At 33.9% G+C, this 26,010-nt stretch overlaps 1 protein-coding gene across 1 annotated transcript in view; it reads left to right on the forward strand.

Annotated features, from left to right (window-relative positions):
* Nucleotides 1–26,010, forward strand: part of CSMD1 (CUB and Sushi multiple domains 1) — a 1,345,565-nt gene that overhangs the window by 1,263,997 nt on the left and 55,558 nt on the right. Inside the window, 3 exon segments of the mRNA XM_019474454.1 lie at nt 2,794–2,967; nt 12,818–12,991; nt 17,107–17,280. Coding sequence (XP_019329999.1) covers nt 2,794–2,967; nt 12,818–12,991; nt 17,107–17,280 — 522 coding nt within the window.

Here is a 26,010-nt window from a genome sequence, read left to right on the forward strand (position 1 = left end):
GCCAAGCAGATCCCTGAAGAGGCCAAAGTCTGCTCTCCTGAAGGCCAGGGTAGTGAGCTTGCTGTGCACCCTCCTCGGTGCCATAAGTATCTCGAACTCATAATACCTTATGATAAATGGTACCAAGAGTATTTCATATGATTCTATGATAGTGATAACAGAATGACCATAAACATCAGATAGCTTTTCATATTCCAAATAAATGGTTGAGCAAAACCTTCAGTATGATGTACATATTGTGACAAACAGAAGATGAAATTAATTTGCCTAAATACAAGCTCCTAATGCCATATGAGACAAATTACAGTATCTAAACTGGTAGATACTACAGAGAACTTGGGAGAGATTCTCAACCTTCTTCAACAGTGGCTGGAGGCGAGACAGAGCACCCAAAGTTATCTCAGATGGTACTGAATCACTACCAAGGGTGATTCAAATATAAATTGACACAATCTTTCGTCAGTACTGGGAAGATTGTGGCTACAAAACTAAGGCATGAAATTTACAGAGGTGGTATTAGAGAATGACGCTAGTATGGGAAAAGAACAACAAAGAAAAGAAAACAAAGAAGGATGTATACCATTTAACTAAAAATAATATAAAACAATATTTATTTTCTAGAAAAGAAAAAATTATTTAAGATGTTTTTAGAACAAGGCTGAGAAAGCTACCTGTAACAGCAATCAATACGATACATACATGAAAGCAGTGTATTTGATCTTACCTAAATGATGATGGGTTGTGGAATTACGTTGGTTCTGTTTCATTCCATTAGTTTTGTTTTGGGAAAATTTCCTTTTGAAAATATTCAGCTGGGAAAATAAGGTGACTCTTCTAATCTCTTATAAACCAGTAACAGCTATATCAATTTTCTTTTCAAATTTAAAACTAATGAGTTTTTTTATTCTATTAACTGCAATTGTGCCCCTTTTCCTTTTGTGCACACATACTAAAAAAAAAGGTTTTGTATTTGCTGCCTAATATGCAGCTACTGTTCAGCTGCTGAGAAGTCTTTGAAAAGCTAGTTCTTGACCAACCTCTACAATTACAGAATTTTTATATAAGTAGAAAATGGGATGACCCATATGGGATGCAGTTAACCAAAAGCAAAGTATTAGGTAGATACAGAAACCCAAGGAGTTGCTGATTGAAGATACATTAATTTGTTTATAAGACAGGTAGATTATTTTGCCCTCTGATAGAGGACTGACTAGGATTTAGTGATGGCAAACTTCATCCTCCAAGAGATGTTCAGTAATACTTCCACTGAATATAGATCATTAAGATCCAGAAATACACTGTAGAGTATTTTGAGGAGTCTACTGTTTATTTTCTGTCTGTCATTCACATGCTGAGGATACATTATATAAATATAGATTCTGGCTGTTTATATTTCTGAGGCAGCAGGAAAGCTAATTGAAACATTGATGATAAGGCATTTAGATCGTATTTATCAATGTCTACTTGTGAATAGTATCTCTAAAGGAATTGCGAAACATCAAATTAAGAGGGTTCTGGATAAGAGAGACCTAACTAGTAAATTTATTTTATTTGTTTAAGAATATTCTGAACAGCTGCCTAACAAATCATGAGGTGGCTCATTATTCATGTAGTTTAGCAATTTTTAACGGGAATCACTGTAATTAAAAATAATAAAGTGTTTGTAATATGTTTAGAACAATTCATTCTATTGCATTTTAGGAAAATAATTTGATTTTTTTAACATATGCATAAGTGTAATTAATATTCAGCATTAGCATTAGAAGTTACAATGTTTGGCTACTCCACAAATTACATTAATGTGACTTGGTTGTAGTCAAAAGGAGTCTTTTCCACCTGTGGAAACCTTATGTGTGTAAGAAACTTTAGTCACATATGTTCTGATTATGACTGAGTTAACTGCACAGTGGTATGTATTTGATTTTATCTAACTTCTACCCAATTCCATGTTGTTTTCTGTAGTGAACCTTTTAAAATATAGAAGAATGTGGTCTTGAGATTTCAGATAGGAAGTTTAGCTGTGATTAATAGGCTTTTGAAAGTAAACCCATGATTTATGCTAACATATAATAAGATACAATTGAAGCTTTTGAAAGCATTGGTCTGCATCTTAAATTACAATATTATTCATATATTTTTCTAGAAACAAAAGACATGACAGAAAGGTTTTAATTAAATTAGAGTTTGATACATTCTTAAAAGGTAATTTTTCATGTGGTGCCTGTAATAGCTGTAGGTTGCAGCTGATGCTACAGAAGGTTTCTGTGATAATGGGTCAAGTCTAGCCTTAAGAAAAAAAAGATTTCTATTTTTAGCAAGTAGACTACCATATATGTTATATGATTATGAATAGTAGTGGGGAATAAGAAAAAAGACAGTTCATAACAATTCAGAGTACTACATGTTAAAAATAGATAATATCTTTAAAAAGACAAAACACTTAAAATGGCTGGGGAAAGTATATTTGAGGAGTAGCCAGGAGTATGTATACATGGAATATAACTGCAGCCCTCACAGACATTCATGTAATTCCCTTGTTTCAGAACTGGAAATACAGATTGTGTTTAAGCTGCTGTCAAGATGTGAAGATATCCTAATGAATTTTGAGATTTAGAACGTGTGTTGCCAAATCAAGCATAATTTTAAGCCCTTACTGTGGAATACAACTCTTATAATTATTCCTATTACATTTACTTTTAAGAAAATGTGAGGTGGTATATTGTCTTCCAGTCTAAGAAATTATGAAAAGTATTTTCATATTCAATTTGTTCTGTTATTTGGTCTTTTTCCTAGTTATCTCCTGTGGTGGTCTTCCTTCTCCACCAAATGGAAATAAGATTGGAACCTTAACAGTGTATGGAGCTACTGCAATATTCACCTGTAACACAGGATACACATTAGTTGGTTCTCACGTGAGAGAATGCTTGGCAAACGGTCTCTGGAGTGGTACTGAAACTCAATGCCTAGGTAAAAAACAAATTTCTGGGTTTGATTTTGTTTTGTTTTGTTTTAAGCAAACACAGTATCAAATACTGGAATTCAGCTTTTATCAAGCAACAACATTTTTAAATCAATGAAAAATAAAGATATCTTAAATATAGAAATATTGTGTACTGCATATGATTTTATACTACTCTACTAGCATATAACTTTTTATTAGAAATTAAATTGTATTTGATGTGTTGGAATGCTTTTCGGACCAGGAGGGTTTTTTTAAGTGACTCGATTGCCCACATTTAGAGTACTTTGATTTGCTTTGTAGAGCAGTCACAGGGTGTGTGATGAAACTAAACTGGAAGATGAGCTTCATTTCAGGAGTATTCCTGATGTATTCCAACTACAAATGAGCTTTCAGCATATTGAGTATTCAGTCAAGAGAAGTAGACAAGAGACAGTCCAAAGTAAAACCAATACCCTTCCAAACCCTGAGATATATACAGTTTGGACCTTAAGTTCTCACCCCAACTCTTTCATTCTTCAGATCCACTCATAGTGGTTTGCACTCCTAATATAGACATAAGAAAACTGTTTTCTTTTTCAGTCACCTTTGAAGCTCAGCAGTGGGTGTATTCCTGGTTGTGGACAGTATATTTATTTCTGGAATCTTTTATTTGCTTTGTCTACCCTCATTTTGTAGATTTTCTTCTTGCCTCACAGCTGAATGTACTCAGTTGCCCTCAGGAAAGGAGTCTCTTCTTTCTTCTCCAGAGTTCAAGCTCATTTAAAAAGCAGCTTTCTTCTCTTCTACCTAGCCGCATCCTTTTAGCACAACACATAGTATTCCATGCCTATCTAGTACATTTTAAACAAAACAGTTTGACCACGTATCATATGCAAGAATTGAATTGTTTTACAGAGGAAATAATTAATTGATTTTAAAAAAAACACAAACAAAACAACTAGAGTAACTAAGATATCATTATCCAGAATAATCCATATTCCTGTTTTTTGCAGCAATGAAACAGTAAAAGCATCATTTTATAAGGAAATGGTAGTAGCTCTAACATTAATTGTCAGATATTATTCTCTATCCAGAACTCACTTCTTGTAAAATTTTCAGGTAGGCTAGAGCAATGTTTGACTAATTAGAGATATGTCTAACAGTAACATTTAACTTAAAGCTTTTAAATAAATTATGCTGATTCATTTCTAAATTACAAAATCCCTTGTCCTCCCACTCTGTAGAAACATTAAGTTTTTGAAAAGTATGTTAACATGAAAATTTTGCATGTGAAAAATAAAATGCCAGTTATCTTCCTCTGACCTTGGTATCCTCAAAACATCCCATTAAAAGAATGTGGATAGGTATTTTTTGCAGTATGTCATGAAGAACAACATACCTTTATCCTATCTGAAGAAATGAATTCAAATCAAAGCTGAAAAAAACCCTTTTTCTAAGCATCACTTCTTCAAACCTTCATGCTGTCTGTAGAATCCCTGATGTTGTCAATTCCATGAACCAAGTCAAAATAAACCTGACATCTACATTTACAGTAAGTCAGTGTCAATATGGATCTGTGAGAAGGAAGTTTTACATATACCTAAAGAATTAATAATGAAAGGTTGCTGAGCATTCTTAGACACCTGAATCCATTCTTAACTTTCTCAACATCAATAGTGTCACTGTCTTTCTCTCTTCAGATAGGCATACATATGATCTTTGGCATATCAGGTTGCTGGTGTTCATTACCTTATAGATATGCTGTTTTGCCTTAAATTTCTAAGCAGAGTTACTTCATAGTACCATCATAAAGGGTATTTGCAGTTATTGAGCTTTGAATTCATGCTCTCACCAAGGTGCAAAACTGAAGGAAATGGCTACAGTTCCCCTGAGCAAAACATAGAAAATCAGAGCTGCATTTTAAAACACATCAACATTCCCCTGATAGAATATTCTATTAAAAGAAAAGAAGAACATCTGCATCACAATAACCAGGTGTGATGGGACCACATACCAACTCAATCATGTCTTCAAAAAAACAATTTTCAAGTATCATCAATTTCATCTCAGCATGTTATTAAGAAAAAGGAATAGCAAGTATCATTAGATAAACGATTTTTAACAGAGTACTAGTGACAATATCTTGCATTTCTGGAGAACTTTAATGCCTGAAAATACTTTTAGAGAAAATATTTTGAAACAGGTTGCAAGCCACAAGACAGTAATGCACTAACAAAGGCATAATAATATAACCTTGATGAAAAAGAATATGGAGTTATCAGCTGCATATTAACTCTCTTCTTCATCAGTATAGAACAGACAATTTGATGGGGTATAGGTGAAATACAGAAATGTGGGAGTCTTCTCTCAGAGACAGGGATAAAATCTCAGTCTTTGTGTCCTACTTGCCACGTTGATTGCCTTTTCTTTTTCAATTCAGATACTAGGCTGCAGCAGCAAGGAAAATTAAGACAGAATCTTTTCAGAAAAAAAGTAGCATAAGACCATGTAATTCAGATCTAAATTAAGATTTTATAACCTTTGATCATGTATTTCTGATTGATTCCTTCATTTTGCAAGAGTAATGTTTGTAGCACAATTTTTGTGAAGATAGTTTTACAGTATGTCATCTCTTAAGATATGGAGTGGTCAGAAGTAGTGACCATTGTCTCATAGAGCTAACCTAGCTTCTAAATGGCAGTTCGTTATTAGTGAGTTCCAAGCAAGATGTAGTTGTTTCTGGCAAATTTTGTGAAAAGGAAAAACACTTCTCTGGCTTGATATTATTTTCAATTCCATATACTTTATTTTTCATTTTAAAATAAGCTTTATTAAGAAGGAAGTTGTCTTGACGTAGGAAATAATGGCATAAATGGAGTATACTTTAATTACTATTTTTTTTGATATTTAGAGCAGTAAAGGAGGAAAACAAATCTTTTTTTTACCTAGGGAAAAAAAATTCTACTGAGATGCTGGTTAGGGGAATGCTATGCTTCAGCATTATTTTTTCACACACATAAGTTCATCAGTTCCACAGTGGAACTATATAAGAGGTTTGTATGTGAAGATACATCAGCGTCCTGCTGGTGTCAGGTTATCCCTGGACTGAGGTTGACCAACATTTAAAAGATACTGGAACTGCAACTGTGAATATCCAACAGCCCCAAATTTGCATGTGTAGGAGTATTTTCCTCAGCCCTTGCTTCTGTTGCAGACAGGCAAACTACATTGTAAAAAAAGAGCTATTACCCCTCAGTTTTTTGCAGTGTTTTATACTATTCATTGCCAGTGTAGTGCCTGATACCTGCATTTAATAATTTCAAGCATAAAGATATGTGTTATCTTTCATTCACTTTAACTAACCTGAAATACTACTTCATCATCTGATCGATAATAATAGTATTTAGTACTTATGTACTGCTTTTCTTTTTTGAAAGGCTATACACACAGGATAATTTGGCTGCCAACATATACAAACTAAATAATATACAAATCTCAATCGATTCTGTTTGTATTATAAATACCTTTTGCGCATGGAAGGCTGGAAAAGATTTTTTTCTTCTATTCTGACTACTGAGAAATACATTTTACCACTGAACACCCCAGAAGATTAACTGTCTACGGTAGCCATAAATTTACACTCAAATAGCGTAGAGATGGAGAAGAACTGATCAGTACAGGACTTACATAGTGAACAATATCAGTTTACTGTCAAAGTCAGTTTAGAAACTACACACAGTGAAGCTTTTAACTCTTTAGGAAACAGCTAATAAGTTTACTAGATCTCATAGTTAGGAAAGACTGTCTCTATATACAGCTTGAATTTCATTTATATGAATTCATCCTTTTCTTCTCCAGGAAGAAGAACTGATCAGTACAGGACTTACATAGTGAACAATATCAGTTTACTGTCAAAGTCAGTTTAGAAACTACACACAGTGAAGCTTTTAACTCTTTAGGAAACAGCTAATAAGTTTACTAGATCTCATAGTTAGGAAAGACTGTCTCTATATACAGCTTGAATTTCATTTATATGAATTCATCCTTTTCTTCTCCAGGAGTGATTTGCTGTTGGATTTTGTCTGTTTCAGTTTTTTACAAATCTGCATTGAAATTGTTATCCATTACTATTATCCTATCCCCTTGGTCATAACTAATAACTTTTTTTTCCACCTGGCTATCTGCATTTTAAATGATTTCTACAGATCTATTCCCACTTGTTATGAACACAGGACCTCTTGCAGGAACTATTACTGCAGCACAAGCAATGCTTGTCTTATGATACTTCCCAATTCTTTTTCTAAAAATTTGATGGACTTTGGTTTCTATTTGATGAATCAGATAGATTGCATTGTTGAATGCAGCCCTATGCTTAGAACTGTTAAATGAATGGATCTACCTCACTAGACAAAAAAGATCACATTTAGAGCTGGAAGATTGTTAATCACTATTTAGTCTTTGCTATTTCAAAATCAGACAAGCTCTATAGTGCCAAAAATACTGCACAGCTCTGAGTGTACAAGTCTAAATTTGAGTTATCACATGCATGCTGCAGAAGGTTGTTTTTCTGTTACTAAACCTCTTCCTGCCTCACATAAGGGATATTCACACCATGTACTTTAGGCACCTAATTTAGATGCAATTTAGAGTACAATCTAAGATCCTAAATTCCCAACAAGGTCAATGGAACTATGCAGGCTCCTCCGGAGAGCAATTCAAGAAAGGTAAATTCTTAAATTTTAAAGCTAGATGATGTGAATGCCACCAGTTGTGTATTCCTAAATTTCAAGGACAGCATGCACCAAATTTATTTCAGAGGTGCCTTTAGGACTTACCTGAAGCCTGTGAAAATCAGGAGGCAAACACCCGGGGAGCTCTGAATAAGACTTTCCATTTCAAAGGTATGATAATGAGTCAGAGATGCTTTTTACCTACACTGTACCTGCATGAATGTAATTCAGGACAGCTATAGATTAAAATAGGTGTCACTTTATGTTACCCGCTGGGCTGTGTAGAATCAATTTATAATTTCAGGCCAGCTGAGTACACTAATTTCTATATCTCAGGAAAAGGTTTGTCAAATCCTTATTATTTGTCTCAAAAGAAAGTTAAAACCAATGACTGTAGTTAATGAGTCCAAGGCTAACTATAAGACCTAAGTCTTCAGGTAGTTAGTATTATATGTACTTTTCCTTAGTTATACAAGGATAAACGTGAATCGTTAGGCAAGATTTTTTTTCAATTTCCCTCAATTACTCTCACTGCTGATATTTCATATCTCTTCTCTTTTTTCCTTCCAAGAATAATTGCACCTATAAGTCACAAAACATATGTTTCTGTGCATGCTTTGTGTGTGTGAGTGACGATACATACATGTAGGGCAGAAATCAAATTGGAAGCATTTAAGAGTTTGCTCAACTCCATCTCTAGTATTGGTGGCATTTAATCATGGACTAAAGTGTTTTCCTGAACAGATATTTTTTTTTATAAGAATTCCGTATCTTATCCATAGTTCTATAATATATATAATTCTCTACATTTATCAGTGTGAAAAAATGCTGCTGCCGACTGTGCTTGTGTAAAAATATCTGATACTGTAATTGACAACTCATATGTAAACTGCAGTATGATATTGTGATATTGGCTTATATTTCAAATTCTTATTAAAATAAATAGAATTATTTGTATCTTTCTTTCCAGATGTTTTAGAGTAAAACTACTGAACAAACCTTGAACCATGTGAACAATTTTCTTAATTCTTGAGAGCATATTTTATTAAAAAATCCACTAGCATCCTCCTTAATTTTCTTTTAATATAATTTTACTTGATGGGAAACTTACATACATTTTGTGTTTTTGCAGTGCTCTTTCAGTTCTTGAGTTGTTGGAACATTTAACTGAGTCAAAATTCCCAGAAAAATCACGAAATCCACCAGCTGGAATGATCTGTAAATGAAATGACTCACATAATAAGTCTAGCAACTTGTTAAATCCCCATTTAAGATAAAGTGCATAATATTTGTATTTTGCATTATGTCAGTTGCTACATCTCAGCTATCTTTCTTCTTGAAATTTCCTGTGGTTCCCTGTGTTTGGCTTCAGTGCAGCAGCTGCTTTTCAATTCTTCATTATTTAGGTCTAGAAAAATTTAAAAAAATCAGATGTATGCCATTCTATTTTGTATAAATACAGCTTCTCTTTTCCCATTTTGCATGTTTAATAGATTTGCTTTCCCAAAATCTGTGATTGTCCCAATTGCCTGAATGACAATTTTTAGAATGGTCCCAACGCCTGAGTATTTAGGGCCATGCAGAATTGTTTTCTTTAGGAGAAGAAATTCTGATTAAAACTGAGGTATACCCCTGCTCTAGTACATGGATCATCTAAGCCATGAATTTGTCACTCCAAGTAGTACAGCTGGGGGGAGACGATACAGCAGTAGAGGGAATCAATTAAGGAACTACTCAAATAAACTGAACTACTATCTGTGATTTGACTGGATAAGTCTGAGGTGATGGCATATGCCATTGTGAGGCTGCTTTCCACCATGCTTTAAAGGTGGGAACAACTGCAATTACTGGACAAAAATCAATTACAACATCAGATTTCCAAAGAAGGCAAGAGGCTAGCTATTTCACCTCAGTCCCTGGAAAAAATTAGGGAGCAAGTATTAAGAACTAAGTCCATTTCCAGGCATAGGGAAAACAAGAAAATATTTGGGAACAGACAGGATGGAACAATCAAAAGCAAACCTTAATAATCTTACTGCCTTTTCCAATGACTGTCTCATTGGTTGTAGATTCCAGTAGATTTCAACAGTAGATTTCTTTCCCGTTGTGTTGTAACAAAACTTTTGAAACAGTCTCCCATAGTATCCTTGTAGCCAAATTGAGAAGACAGGGACTGGATGGGGGGACTACAAAATGGCTGGAAAACTAATTGAACAAACAAATTCTGAGGGTAGTGTTTCATGATTCAAAGTATGACTAATAGCCAGTGGACACTGAGGATGAATACTGAGGCCAATACTATACAGTCTCTGTCAGTGATTTGGATAACAGGTTGGGGTGCAGCCCCAGCAAGTTTGAGGGTGACACCAAATGATGGGAGAACAGTTGATATGCTGGATTGCAGTACTGCTAGACAGAGAGACCTTGAGAATCTGGAGGAATGGGCCAATAGGAAGCTCATAAAGGTCAACAAAGACAAATACAGAATCCTGCATTTTTCCTAGAATAATACCATTCATGAGTACTGGCCTGGAACTGACTGGGTAAAAAGAAGCTTTACAGAAAGCAACCCAGGTGACCTAGTGGAGAGGCTGAACAAGAGTTAAAAGTGTGGCCTTGCAGTAAAGAAGATCACAGACTGGACTGTACGAGCAGCAGTGTAGTCAGCAGGTCACGGTTATTATTTCCTCTTCGGTACTCATGTGGAAAACTGTATGTAGTTTTTGTGTCCTCCACCATACAAGAGAGATATTAGAAACTGAAGCAAGTCTGGGGGAAGGGCCCATTAAGGGGCTAGGGGCTGGAGTATGTGATAGACAAGGAGACGCTGAGCAAGGCTGGAGGAGAGAAAATGGTAAGGGGAATCATTACTAATTTGGACTGAGAACAATAAGGTAAATTATTCCACGAGACATTTCAAGGAGAAAAATATGCTTTCAATGTCCTTGTTACTCTCTGTTGCCATACTCCCTGTCAGGAGAAGAGTAGCTGTATAAGAAGTTGGGTGTGAAAAGCTTGCATACATACTGTCTTCCACAAATTTACAGAACAGTATCACAATGTCTCCTTAAAGACATCAGCAATCCTACAACTAAGATTATTATAATAATCCTATATGTATGAAAAAAGTAATCAAGTGGCATGTGTTTTACCCTTCTAGTGTTTTAGAAGAGCCATTAAGTGTAAATGAAATATACTGTCTAGCATTATTAAAGGGGCTTTAGTAGAAAGGAGATTCAATACCAAAGAAGCTAAGTAACAAACAAGCCTGCTGTTGATGGATACAGCCTGTGTGAAACAGAACATCTCACACACACACACACACACACTCTAGCAGCAGTCATGAGCCTCAGGGCCCTGTCCTCACATCTCAAAATGTGGACTTAGCATAGTTTCAGATGAAATTATTGCCAGTTGTAATTAATCAATGTCACAAAAAAAAGAATTTTTTTCTCCTCTTTAATCAGTAAAGAGAAATAGTTTCCTGCTCAGCACCTCTGTTTTCAAACGGAATGAAGAATCTAGAGAGAATAAAATCATTACTTGGCTTCCTTAGTGCCAAGAGTGCTATTACCCTGGAGTAATGCATTCTGTATTGTTTAACAGCAGCTGATATAACTAAGGAGGAAACAGTGCTGGTAGACATTCCTTGCTTTCCATGCCTTCATACAGTTGGAGAAGGTAGCTATTTCAAAGCATACTGACTAAATTGGAAAACAATGTAAAGAAGAGTTTATTATAATTTTGACATGAATATGAATTTATAAGCACAGAAAAGGCATTAAATATGTCAGTTTAGCTAAGAATCAGCTGAAGATATCATAAAGGTGTTTATTATTTAGAAAGAGTAAACACAAATAAAACACTTTTTACGATTCATTACTAAAAGCCATTAATAAATAAACATGAACTTAATTTTAGAAACTGGAGCTGAATGTTAGGAAATATTTGAACATAACAAGATTTACTTAGCTGTAGATTTTTTTTTTTTTCCCCAAGAAGTCTGCTTTCTATGTTGCAGGCTTTAAATTAGACTGGAGAAAATTTCTATTAAATATGAATACAAATAGGGTCCTAAATGGCATTGTAAAGGAGCTAATATATCTAAGTGGGACATATACACATATCTGAAATAACTCAATGTTTCTTCTCTTGAAGGCAATAAGTCTGACTGTGATGCTACAGGAATGATTAATGTTTTCTTTATTTTTTAAAAAATGAGGTTTGTTTGTTTGTTTGTTTGGTTGGTTTTTAAATTTTATTAGTCTTAGGATCTGTCTACTAATGTCTGAAGACCTGCTAGTAAGAAATCAGTTATTTGTTGGATATGTATAATAACAAGGGCTATGTTTGTTCTAATAAAATAACAACACCAGGACATGCAAATGAACATGCAACTTGATCATCTCTCCTGTTAAATCATTAGAACAATGCCTGGACATGGCTAAGATTCTCCAAGACAATTTCCGAGAACTGTTCACGTTAGCTTAAACCTGTACTGATCCTGGTAGGCAGCTTGCTAGCAGCTGTGCTGGTTTGGAGGGCAAGAGATTTTCATTTTATGGATGTAGACTGCTCTGTGCTGGTTGGCCTCTGCCAGAGAATAATCCCAACCATGTTTAATTTATTAGTAGAGATCTACTTACAAAATCCAAGGCAAATCATGAATAAGAGATATCAGAACTCTATGAAGAAAGAATAGTATGGGTTTGAGAGTTAAAGACCTTTTAATTCACACTCCTTTGAGGAAAAAGGCAACATTAATAAGGCAAAGGGGAAAAAAATATCCATGCTAAAATTGTCAGTTTTCTAGCAATTAAACTGAATGTTTTGTAATTTCAGACATTTGCAGTTTACATTTTCCAGACATTCTTCTGACAAATTTGTCATTTCTGCAACAGAATCTGCAGAAACTATACATATGAAAATTAAAAATATTTGAATGTCACTTCAACCTAAAAAAAAAGAAGGAATATCACCTGTAGTTTTTACACCTCAGAACTTGTTCTGTACAGTGCAGTATTTGACTCTAATATATTGTTTATTGAAAGCAAGGATGAAATGTTATTTTCCTATCAGCATTCTTTTAAATGTTGGCAAGGTTTGTAAGAATATACGTTTTAGATGGGTTATTCTTTTATTGTAGCTGGTCACTGTGGTTCTCCGGATCCAATTGTAAATGGTCATATCAGTGGAGATGGTTTCAGTTATCGTGATACTGTAGTCTACCAGTGTAATCCTGGCTTTCGACTTGTTGGTACGTCTGTCAGAATTTGCCTACAGGATCACAAGTGGTCTGGACAAACTCCTGTTTGTGTCCGTAAGTATCACTAATTTTTCACTAAATTATTACTACTATTTTAAACGTAAGTGAACATTAACAGTGGATTGGATGTTCAAAGGTGTTTGAGTGAGGTGCTCAGGTCAGATATTTATTGGACCTGTTTTCAATTACAAGGGTCATTATGATAATCTAATCCAGTTTCTAACCTAGCACAGACTGAATAACTATGGCCAGTAATTTCTGATTTCTCTTGTTTCAGAAACAGGATGACATAGGCATTGAAGTGGGTTGAACAATAGGCTGCAACTGTATAACTTCTTCTATCCCTTTCTCTCTTTCTCCAGGCATAATTTCTATGTCAAGTGTGGGCTTACTGAGCCTCTCCCCTATTTTTCCACCAGGAATACCAAAATCCCTTGGTTTATTTTCACTGTTTGGTGGGTAAAGCTGGAATACTGTTCATCTGTGCAGTTTTGATGGTGACTGCCCATTTTTCCACATTGGTTTCCTAATATTTACCAGTGCAAACCCAGGCATGGTATTGGATTATACCACATCTGTTAGAAAAAATGTTAATTTTTTTATAACCTTTAGTAGGAATTTTCTTTTCTCTTAATTCACATGCTTTTGAAAATCCCATACTTAATTGCTGGAATTGTTGAGTCTTTCCTACTCTACTTCCTTCCTCGTTTACATTGCAGGTTTTCTGACATTTTCTGATCCATCAGACATTTAATCAGAGTGAAGTCTGATTTCCCTGCTTTTTATTTTGCTACTTTATTTTGTAGTTGATTTCATTATTCTTTTTCCATTTTAACAAGGCTCTCAATTTTTATACAATTTTTGTTATTTTTAATGGAGCATTTATATAAATTATTTCAGTTTTGTAATTTTTTAAGATGTCTGCAATTCAGACTGAAGTATTTTTGTCTACACAGAGATAGTCACTGAGATGATCAGCTTTTCTGTTCAATCCATCTTAGTATCTTTGTTTCATTTCTGAGAAAATATATTACTGATAAGTCACTAGATTTCAAAATGTTCAGTATTTTCTTTCTTAGTGGTAAAATAAAAATTTCTACCTGTATACAGTTGCAGGAAATATCTGCCAAGTGTCATTGTCCTTTTAAAATCCTATTCATATCTTCAAGTGATTCATATTCATGAAAGGAGAAATGCTAGAAGCTAGCATTATTACTTGTAGTAGATTAATTTTACTGTGCAGTGAATAAAATCCCTTCAAAAGAAAGGGGCAAAGCTAAGGGGGGGTGGGAGGCTGTTTCTTCCTAAATTGATGTTATCATTACTGTTATGAGAAGAACTGGCAGCAATTTCTGTCTTTATAGGTTGCCTAATACTTTCCATTACAAATGGTTTTCTTTTGCTTATAACTCTGCCAGACTAAAGAGCCATACAAGTCTTTTATTTTTTTTTAATGTCAGCATCCAAGCTTCAGATGTTTTTCCTACTTTTATTTATTTATTTATTTATTAAAAATTCTCATAAGAATGGCTCTGTTATTTCTGAGAAGGAAAGTGAAAACATACTGTTTACCAATGTCCTCCCTAATGTGATACTGAAATGGTCTTCTGACTGAGCAGTGTGGATCAGGAACTAGAAATATGGCAGAGGTACCATAAAGAAATTATGGGCTGTGCCCCTGAAAATTTAGCACAAATTGGTCTTTATTTTGTGAGATTTTTACAGAAAATCACACATTGTTTTATATTTCTAATTGGTTTTGAAAGGAATTTCAGAGTTGTAAGTACTAGATATTGTAATCTTCAAAAAATGTTGTCTAAGGAAGTACTCAGAGTACTGCACCCACGACTACTTTAGGTTCTTAGTTGCATATGAAAGTCAGCCTCCTTCATCCTGCACAATTTTTGACACACAGGTGTTTTCCTATCTCTTTATTGGATAACCAGTTGGACCACACATTAGCCAAATATTTTCTGACTTGCTGGTTATTGAGAGTTAACATGATATATGAAGATGTCTGATTAGTTCCTTGTGAGTAACAGAACAACAAAAATCAGGAGACTAACCTTCTTTACTAAAAGTATATACTATATTGATGATGACCAAAACACAGGCTTAGTTATATAGCTGTGTACTCAGACTGGATTTTTTTTTTTTTTGGTCCAAGTACTATCAATACTATCATTATTTCTTCTGGGTTATGTATTTTCTGTGGTGAGATGGAAGTCTCCAGGGTCTGAGAAAGATACTGTGTTAAAGACTGGAGGATATATTTGAGAGTTATATTACATTAAGTGGGTTGATCTCTTTGCAATATAATAGGCAAATGTGTAATTCCTTAGCAAGTATTGATTTCAGACATACCAAGTGCATCTATTTTCCCATGACATATTTAGGACTAAGTGTGTGTGTGTATACATATGCATGTGTATGCATGCATGCATAGGGCAGTTATTTATAGTAGGATGGAGGAGGGAATTTGTAATTCACCATTTAGATGACATAAAAACAACAGTAGTAACCTTTATTTGAAATGTCTTGGCTACTGCTTAGGTAAACAGTATTAAATTGATTGCATAAAAACCTAGTGGTGATTGAAAACACTATAATGCCAAAATTATCTACTTTGCTTTCTTTTTTAAAAAAAAGGTGCTTTTAAGTACTTGCTACTGTGTGAATCCAACTATTGCAGTGCTGATCAGTCAACAGGTAAATGATATCTAGTAACTATAATGGAGCAGTGGCAGAACTAGATGCAGTGATTAAGATCTCAGCTTCCAAGATCTTTAGTTTCTGGAAGGTGTTACAAAAAGCAGCATCCTGTCATGAGTAATGAGGTCTAAACAGGAATTGACTGACTAGGGTATGCTTTTGTTGAAAAAGGCAACTGGACAGAATTATCCTTCATTATCAGAGTTTTTACAAGAGATCTAAATTTTATGTTGTTAAAATCTATGGCATATTTGTTGAGGAAACTGCAGAAAGTTTAAGGTAATAGCATTTTTTAAATTTAATGGGCTTTTATCTAAGAATTATGTTAACTGATTTAGTATGGCCCTGGAAATTGCGTTATTGAAACTTGATCATCTGTAACAGTTTAGAAATGCAACAACTGGACTAGAATAAAGTTGATCCTGTGCATGTAGTAAGATTTTATTCTGATGTTTAGCATTTCATCTTCAAATGCTGCAAATGAGAGGGTGCAGAAGGGATTCAAGTGATTTAAGTAGATTTATTTACACAATTTAAGGGCTAAATACATAAGTCTGTATACAGGAATGTGTCCTATTTAATTCCCAAAGATCAGGTACTGTTGAAAATACTGTTTCACAGCTGAACTCTGTGATAAAATAAAAAGAAACACATTTAAATTATTTTTCACTTGTCTCTTCAATTAAAAAACAAAGCAAACTACAAAGTAATAAAGCAAAAGATAAACCTGTGTATAGGATATTTATTTGCGTATTATAAACATCACCTGGACAATGTTGAAAAGTTGTATGTGCGTGGGTGTATATACACATTATGATTTTATATTGTCAGTATCTATGCTTTTCTATATTTTTCTATATTATTTTAATGTCTTGTAACTTGGAAAGCTAAAGCTTGACCATAATAAGTGTATTTTATAAGTGTCATTTAAGCATAATCAACACACATAATACACGTAATGGAGAAGATTTACTCCCAACAATGATTTCTCTAATGCCATAGGAAAATCTGATTAAAATGATCATTACTTCAGCAAAGCAACTCAAGAACTTTGGAACAGGAATGCTTCAGAACTCCAGAATGCTCTGAAGCAATACATCAAATTCAATTTGTTTAGCCCTACTACATTTTGAAACTTGCAGGGAAAAAAATATTTTTTGGTTTTTTTATTTGCATTAGTAGGAAATATAGCAAACTCTTTAATTTTGCTACGGTAAAAAGTAGATTCTAAAAGTTTTATTGAAAAATTAAGATTTTTCTCCTGGCAGTTAAGAACTTTGAATAAATATATGCTATTTTTTCTTAAATTTCTTGTATAAATATAAAAAATTCAGAAAACAACAACAACAAAAAAAAACCCAACAAAAAACCAAACCAAAAGAGCTCCAACCTGCAAGTGATTCCATGGAACAGTACCATTCAGTTAGATGCTAGCCTGCCTATTTTTCTTTTAACAGCAATCACATGTGGACACCCTGGGAATCCAGCTCATGGAATGACTAATGGCACTGAGTTCAATTTAAATGATGTTGTAAATTTTACTTGCAACACTGGGTACTTACTTCAGGGTGCTTCTCGAGCACAGTGCCGAAGCAATGGGCAGTGGAGTAGCCCTTTACCCAACTGCCGAGGTAAGAAACTTTCTCATACATTCTCTGCTCTCTAATGACTTATTTCAAGCATGATCCTTTACCCTGCCTTCAAAAGATTGGGATATAATTCAGAAAGCTGACCTTTAGGAACTTACTGCCACATTTATTTGAGTTTTTGCACTTCTATATTGGAAAATGGAATTAGGGCTGAGTACAGGGGAAGCCTAGGCTTTTCAGTGTTTTACCTCAAAGTTCTCAGGCTGCATCCCTAGCATTTAATTTATAGACATATAACATGTACTTTGTATCACAAAAGTTATACTACATTAATAAATCATACTTGGCTATCTAGCCTGAATTAGGTGCACTAGAGTACAGTTTCCATAAATGGTCCATTACTCATATTAAAACACAGTTAAATGAATATTCATGCATCAAAACACTATTAATTCTTCTGTATTTCCTAGCAATACCTGAGAGATGTTAATAACTTTTGTACATGTGAAACCTGACTTTTCTTTGCCCAGAAAAAAATGGTAAAGTAAGATTTAATTCTGATTTTTTTTTTTTTTTTTGTAAAGACATTTAAGAACTTGATTACTAGTATGTTCTGGGTAAGATGAAGATGTTTGAGAGATGAGAATGAAGCAAGGGTTTGTGTTATGAAGATAACTGTGTATCAAATGTATATATTAAGGAAGGACAAAAAGAAACTATTTTAAAACACACTCCAAAGTTCTCAGATTTCATTGTGTCCTTATCATTTATTTATCCAGGTGCCAGTAATGTAATTAAGATTAAAAGGGAAACAAGTCTCTGAAGTTACCTTATTGTTACTCTTTTAATTTATGGCCATTGTTTTCATTTATTTTCCTTAGCCTTTGGCTATTGCAGAATATGGAGCTAATATCAAATCTTTGGTCTATCGGTTCCACCGATATCTTTATCAGACCACTAAAATCTGTTCATTGGTCCATTGTTTTTATGTTTTATGCCCCAAAATAATTTGTACTGGTGTAGTACATGCTTTCTCAATGCTGAATCCAATAAGATGCTGATAATATTTAATGATATTGTGAAATGTTTTCTTCTGAATCACTGAGGTAGATTCAATATCTTCTGGCTATAACATAGATGCAAATCTTCAGAGAAGTGAAAGGCAGGACATGAGGTGAATCATGTACGACATACTGAAAGATCTTAAAAGCCTGGAGAAAAGTTTTTGAGATAGTGTATATCCTTCAGTGCTCTTTTTGTGAAGGCTCCAGAAGGAACCGGATTTTAATGGATCTAATCTAAAGAAGTTGTTCCTGGTCATACTCCCTTTTCAAAGCTGGAATTGTCTGAGTCTATTTATAACTTTTAAGAACAGTACTAATTTCCAAATGTGTAAACCAAAATCAAATAAAAAATGCTTAGTCTCTGGAGAGAACCTGATGATTTTGTCTGGTATAGAACATGCGAAGAAATAGAACACAAAGATCAATCAATCGATCAATTGATCAATTGATCTATCTATACATTTATGCATATATATAGAAAATATATATATGTATTATACCTAAGATGGATTTCTGAGTGTTAAATTGGAATTGGCAAGGCTGGCAAGATTTTCCTTCTGTGGCTTAATTTGGCAAATCTTTGCTAAATCATGCATCCTCTGAAAGGAATATCACACAAATCATTTACTTAGGTTTTTCCTTAGGCTGATGAACCTTTCAGTTCTTTTGCATGGATTATATCTCATGCTTGAATGCTGACTACAAAATTGAGAAGCTAAAGGTTACTTTATGAATTAAAAAAAAACATTATTTTTTTATTTCATTTCATCTTCCATTATTCAGAATACAAGTCTGGAATTCTATTGTCTTTTCTGATTAAACGGGTCCAAGTTAGACAGCTTGTTGAAAAGTAGGTTAATACTAAAGCAGATAAAATAATTTCTCCAGAAATGCAATGGTTAATAAGCGTTTCTTGAGTATTTTCTTTCACTGGAAAAATGATCACTTAAATGTTAAATCAATGTAAGTACTATGCTTTTCGTCCTTTGTAACTTGTCTTTAATGTGCTAAAGGAAATTGCAGTCAGCGAAGTTGTGCTAAGGATACCAACATTGGGACTAAAAATCATGTAATAAGAAGTTAACTTTATCTATTGGTAGCTTTATTATCTCTACCTGTTAGTTTATTAAAAATCATATTGTATTACAATGGTTGTTCCTAAGAATAATAATCATCTTTGGTGATTAGCTCATCATATTGTTTCAGAGAGAGCTAATGCAATTTCAAGCTCAGTGTGTGTGGAATTAGATCTTTCATTCTCATTAAAACCATACAGATATGGCAATTCCCTCAGTCACTATCCTCAGAATTTATTCAAGTAAGTTAACTAGCGTAGCAATATAATTATTGGAACGGAGAAACGGGAATTAGCAAACTGTTCTTATTTAGGCTCATGGTTTGTTGGGGTTTTTTTTTCCCCCTTTTTATACTGTTTTGTATTGTTAGACTTTAGTGAACAAACTCCTCTGTCTCATCCATGAGGCATTTAAGTAAGGTTTTATTTGTTGAAAATATACACTTTTTTACATACCCTGTAGATGCAGTCCGGATCTGCTCTATTTGACTGTCAGAGGCAGAGATTGCATGGTTTTACTGAAGTTCAACCCCATTTACAAGCTGAGCTACTCAGCTATTTACATGGAACTCAAGTACATTTATTCGAAGGAAAACAAATAAAAGTGAAAGAAAAAAAAGGAAATTTATGAAAAATAATGCAAAGGCTGAGAAGATTTAAAAAATAAGAACGTAATAATTAGGAGCCTTACAGTTACTCCAACATTATTTCAGTTGTCTCTCCTGTCTACTTTCATTTTCCTTTTTTAACTCACCACATGAATTTGAGTTTGATCCAGGCCAATTTATGGTCTGAAATCTTGTTTAGGGAGGTGGGTTATCTGAAAATAGTGAGTATTATAGATGTTACTCTGCCAAGTTCCATTCACTTAAGAATGAAGAGAGGAGAGTTCTCTCAGTTGAGTATCTACAATTTTGCCTATTCTCATGCAGGTGGTGTAAAGTTGGACTTTTGCCTTTCAGTCAGCAAGTGCTTCTTTACTTCATTCTTCCCTTCACTTAATACTTGTTTCTCTATAGCAACAGGTATTTTTCAGTGACTTACTTACTTGTATCTCTTCCATCATGAACTGTGAGGACCCACCTAATCTTTTCACCTGCTGCCGGGAATTAGAACTGTTCTTATTTAGGCTCATGGTTTGTTGTTTTTTTTTTTTCCCCCCTTTTATACTGTGTTGTATTGTTAGACTTTAGTGAACAAACTCCTCTGTCTCATCCATGAGGCATTTAAGTAAGGTTTTATTTGTTGAAAATATACACTTTTTTACATACCCTGTAGATGCAGTCCGGATCTGCTCTATTTGACTGTCAGAGGCAGAGATTGCATGGTTTTACTGAAGTTCAACCCCATTTACAAGCTGAGCTACTCAGCTATTTACATGGAACTCCTTTAGTGAACAAACTCCTCTGTCTCATCCATGAGGCATTTAAGTAAGGTTTTATTTGTTGAAAATATACACTTTTTTACATACCCTGTAGATGCAGTCCGGATCTGCTCTATTTGACTGTCAGAGGCAGAGATTGCATGGTTTTACTGAAGTTCAACCCCATTTACAAGCTGAGCTACTCAGCTATTTACATGGAACTCAAGTACATTTATTAGAAGGAAAACAAATAAAAGTGAAAGAAAAAAAAGGAAATTTATGAAAAATAATGCAAAGGCTGAGAAGATTTAAAAAATAAGAACGTAATAATTAGGAGCCTTACAGTTACTCCAACATTATTTCAGTTGTCTCTCCTGTCTACTTTCATTTTCCTTTTTTAACTCACCACATGAATTTGAGTTTGATCCAGGCCAATTTATGGTCTGAAATCTTGTTTAGGGAGGTGGGTTATCTGAAAATAGTGAGTATTATAGATGTTACTCTGCCAAGTTCCATTCACTTAAGAATGAAGAGAGGAGAGTTCTCTCAGTTGAGTATCTACAATTTTGCCTATTCTCATGCAGGTGGTGTAAAGTTGGACTTTTGCCTTTCAGTCAGCAAGTGCTTCTTTACTTCATTCTTCCCTTCACTTAATACTTGTTTCTCTATAGCAACAGGTATTTTTCAGTGACTTACTTACTTGTATCTCTTCCATCATGAACTGTGAGGACCCACCTAATCTTTTCACCTGCTGCTTGTCTGTTGCCTCACTGTAGGTCTGTATTACAAAGCATAGAATTGTTTAGGAACTCTAATCAATAAAGAATTAAATGTTATTGAAATCAGTGCAACTTAAGTATTTATATAATTACATTTTGAATTAGTGGTCAGTATAGGGAATGGATAATTAGTTGTTTTTCTATACTGTAATGTTTGTTAGTGTATGATTTGGGAGAATGTAATCGCAAGTTAAAAGAAGGAACTAGATTCTTTTCTGTCTTCTATCAATGCTTATCTAAGGGAGGGTGTAAAAAAAAAAACCACCAGACTTCTCAGTGGTGCCCACTGAAAGGACAAGAGGCAAAGGGCACAAACTGAAACGTAAGAAAAAGCTTTTTAACTGTGAGGGTGGTCAAACACCTAAACAGATTGCCCAGAGAGGTTGTAGAGTCTCCATTCTTAGAGGTATTCAAAACCTGACTGGACAGAGCCCTGGGCAGACTGCTTTAGCTGTCCCTTCCGACTTCAACTATTCTGTGATTCTGTGATTATGTATAATTTATGGCTAAAGACTTTGACAGATGCATTTGGAGAATCTTGCTGAGGTGGTATGTGGTGTCTCCAGACCTATTTTTCTGCTGATCCTACTGTTTTAGGCTACCACATAACACAGAGTTAACAGTTAAAAATAAGCAGACTGCAAGCTTTTCAGATTAAAACACAATCTCACAGACTAAGGTAAAATGAAACTAAATTATGAGACTGTAACCCAGATCATCTGATCCATGGTAACTAGATGGGTAACTAAGGTAACTTCTTAACCATCTCTGCGTGACTCTCCAGCACTCAAAAAACAGTTAAAGATACATATAAGTAAAGGGGATACAACTATTTTCCCCAAATTAGATGAATATAGAACAAAAGGAAAGGAACTTCAATGAGCAAAAATTTATTCCACAGATTGACTAAACACTATAAGAGATTATCTAAATCCTAAGGTCCTAAAACCCTACTGTTTCTAGCCTGCAAGCATCAAAGCTTATGCTTGACACTGTTAAGAACCCTAGCTGAAGATGCCTGTGTGCTACTTCTGACAATGAATTTAGGACTTCACTGCGAAATAAAAACTTCTGATATTCCTTCAAAAGAATAAAAAGAGAAGTAAGAGCAGTCTGGTTCAAAGCTCCATATCAGCCAGGCATGTTCCCACGGAACATTTCTCTGCATACACCTACCTAGTTTAATTCTACCTGTATATCTGGGCAAAAGAGTCTTCTCTACTGTAAGCTGCCTCCCTGTAACCTCATAGCATAATTACATTTACATCATTTCACTGAGAGCAGAATTTGATATACCGTTTAAGATTTTTACTTCAGTAAATACTATATTTTTGGACCATATGCTGTGAAAATTGCTGTAACATATTTTTATTATAACTATGATTTTATTTATAATTTGATATAGTTTGGATTAAAGGATGAATCTGCATAGTTCAAAATCATTAAAGGTTCTTTTTGCCAAAAAGGCTTAAATAAAATAAATCTTGAATTACATTATTTACATGAAAGAAGAGCAAAAAGGTTTTATTGGTTAGAGTTAAGAAATAATAAATTGCATTTCAATGATGAAATCATGCTGAAATGATAATTTTATATCCATGATTTAAAAAAAAAAAAATCAAAATTCTACCAGCTAAATGGCTTATATCAAATTTACTCTTCATGAATTGATTAGAACTTACCTAAAGCAAGTAATAACACTTCTTCTGGAATATGCCTTTCCTTCTAAAATTGCCTTTTATCTAACGGATAAAAAACATTTGTATTAAAGTTCATTGTTAGTGATGAATTATGAATTTGTGTACAGAAAAAGTAAATCTTCCAGCTCCTTAAATATACTGCTTGGAAGAGATTGATGTTCCTGGCAAACCTGTATCATTTAATTCAACAGAGATTTTACGTATGACCTTTGATTTTATTTTATTTTATTTTATTTTGTTTTATTTTATTTTATTTTATTTATTATTTTGCAACTGAGCTATTATGTGTGCATGGGAAACATTGATATTTTCAGAAAATAAAGCTGAGCAGTTCTCAGGCACTCTTTTGCAATGATACATTGCTTTCATCTATTGTGTCAGTAGTAAGTTAACTAATAAGTCACTGGCAGGAAATTTACCTAAGAAATTATATGAATTTTTTTGCCTGACAAAAAAAATAGTGTACACAAAAGATCATATGAGCCATATGATAAAAACTTGTATGAAACAAAGTACTTAAATATGTTTGTATATCCTAAATGCACTGAAAGCACTGAACTGCTTTACAGTGTTATTTCCCCACTACTCCAGAATGCTGTTATTCTGATAATTTAATAATGATTTCATCGGTGATAGTCACAATACATCAGCTTGCCACTGTTCTGGCAACCTGTTTGGGCACAGCAAGGAAGACCTTTGATCTCTTAAAATGAGCACGTTTTTTAATATCGGATTTTGGATCTGTCTTCTGAAGTAACAATCATTAAAACACCTATGCCTTGGAAAAACTCATGTTCCTGCTGTTTCTCTCACAGGTAAAAAAATGGTTTGTTTTGATGTTGGGATACTTTGAGAGATAAAACCCCAAACTTTTTGAATTATCAACACAATAATATCTGTTTTTAAAATTATATTTAATTTTATATGTGTATATATATATAAAGATCTATAATAGTCTTTTCTGGAATGTTGAGATCACAGAAGTATGATTTTAAAATCATAATTTGTAAGAGAGGACATTTTCATCTCTACATGGACTCTATCTTTGCCTTTATTTATTTGATAAAGAACACATTGAATAGTCAGTTTACTTGCCTTTAAACTGGAATCAAATAGCATTGGAAAAATTCCGATAACTAAATCTATGTTCTCTTCAGCAAACCTACCTGAGTAGGACTTGGTCCAACCTGAATGTGCTACCCCAGAACTAGCTATGAAAATATCAAATCCTAAACCAAATATGTTCAGTATGGATTTTTTTCCCCTTAGCAGTTTGGAACTCCTTTCCATTTTGTCTTTGGAAGCACAGAAAGCCAATCTCTGCACTTTCTACTTTTCATAATAACTCTTCACCACCAAAATGAGAACTGAATCAGATGGTCTCATCAGGGCTCTGCACTCCTGATTGCACTGCAGGTCATTTTTCATATATTATGCTTGAAGTAAGAACTGCTGCATTAAACACTATGCTTAACCACACCTTTTAGAATGCAAGGATTTGCAAGAAGCTTTTCTTGCTCTGTTTTCTTTGCTTTGGCATTGGATAAACTCTCCTATCACCTGCTGCCAGTTCATAAGGCAGTGTCAGATTAATAATCTATGTCAGGAAAAGTTTATATCCTTTGCTACTGTTCCCTTCAGAATCCATTATATCTTCTTATAAATTAGATTTAAAAGCTTTTCTCTTGCGAAAAACATGTTTCATAAAACCAGATTTTTTTTACTGGGAAGACCTGTTTGTCAAAGTTGCAGAGGTTTGAGCTAGCTCAAATTCTCCAGTCTGTATCAGTAAGTCCACGTTATTTGTTAGTAATGAATTCAGGTCTCTTTTTGTTCATTTATCCTGGTTTTGTACTGAATTTCTAATTTGAAAGGTTTTTCTTTTTTTTTATCTCATTACTGATAGATTCTTGAAAAGCTCAGTTAGACTGTTTGTCTTATCAAGAATCTGATACCTACAAGGAACTGTCAATTTTGTCATGTTTTCTTTAGTGGGTATATCATTTGAACCAGTGGTTCAAAATGAATTTACATATAGACAACACATCTAGAGAACAATGATATGTACTTTATCTTTCTGATGTATCTGCTAATGTAATGCCCAGGTTCATGTGGGGATGGAATAGGAAGAAGAGATTTCATACATAACCAGGAGACAAATAAATGCTTTTTAAGTTAGTTAATCTGGTGTTCCAAAAAAAAAGTGTTGTTTTATAAAGTTGGACCAACTCAGTTCAAGTCTTAAAAAAATAACTGCAAGTTAATGGAATTTCTTTTAACATACTTCTTACTCCATTTTTATTTTAATATAGAGTTAACTAGTTAGTTATCAGAGCACTCCGGCAGAAATTTTCCAATAGAAAACATAAGAAAGACTGCATTTTTTGTAACGAGAGAATATTTGGCATGTTTATATCAATGGCAAATATTTTGGAATGCAATTAAAAGCAATGTGTGTCTTAGCTTTTCATCTCACAAGCAAACAAATGTGAACTATATACTTTGTTGAATCTATTAACGTTAGTTAAGGTCTTGTTTGTGCCAAGATAGTGTTTAGCAAATTATTAGTGTTAATAATTACCAACAACATTTATACTACATTAATTGTAGTGAAAATTTCCTTGGTCTAGGTTAATCAGAAACATGATGTCAGGACCTTAGATTTTGGATAGATTTTAATAATGTATGTAAAACCAAAAACCACTCTGTTTCCTAAATAAATATTTTAGTTTTATGGTTTAGATGGCCAGAATTTCTGTCATAAAATCACTCTCCAGCTGGCCCCCATTGA

This window comes from Aptenodytes forsteri, unplaced genomic scaffold (genome assembly GCF_000699145.1).
Source record: "Aptenodytes forsteri isolate BGI_AS27 unplaced genomic scaffold, ASM69914v1 Scaffold100, whole genome shotgun sequence".
Classification (NCBI taxonomy): domain Eukaryota; kingdom Metazoa; phylum Chordata; class Aves; order Sphenisciformes; family Spheniscidae; genus Aptenodytes; species Aptenodytes forsteri.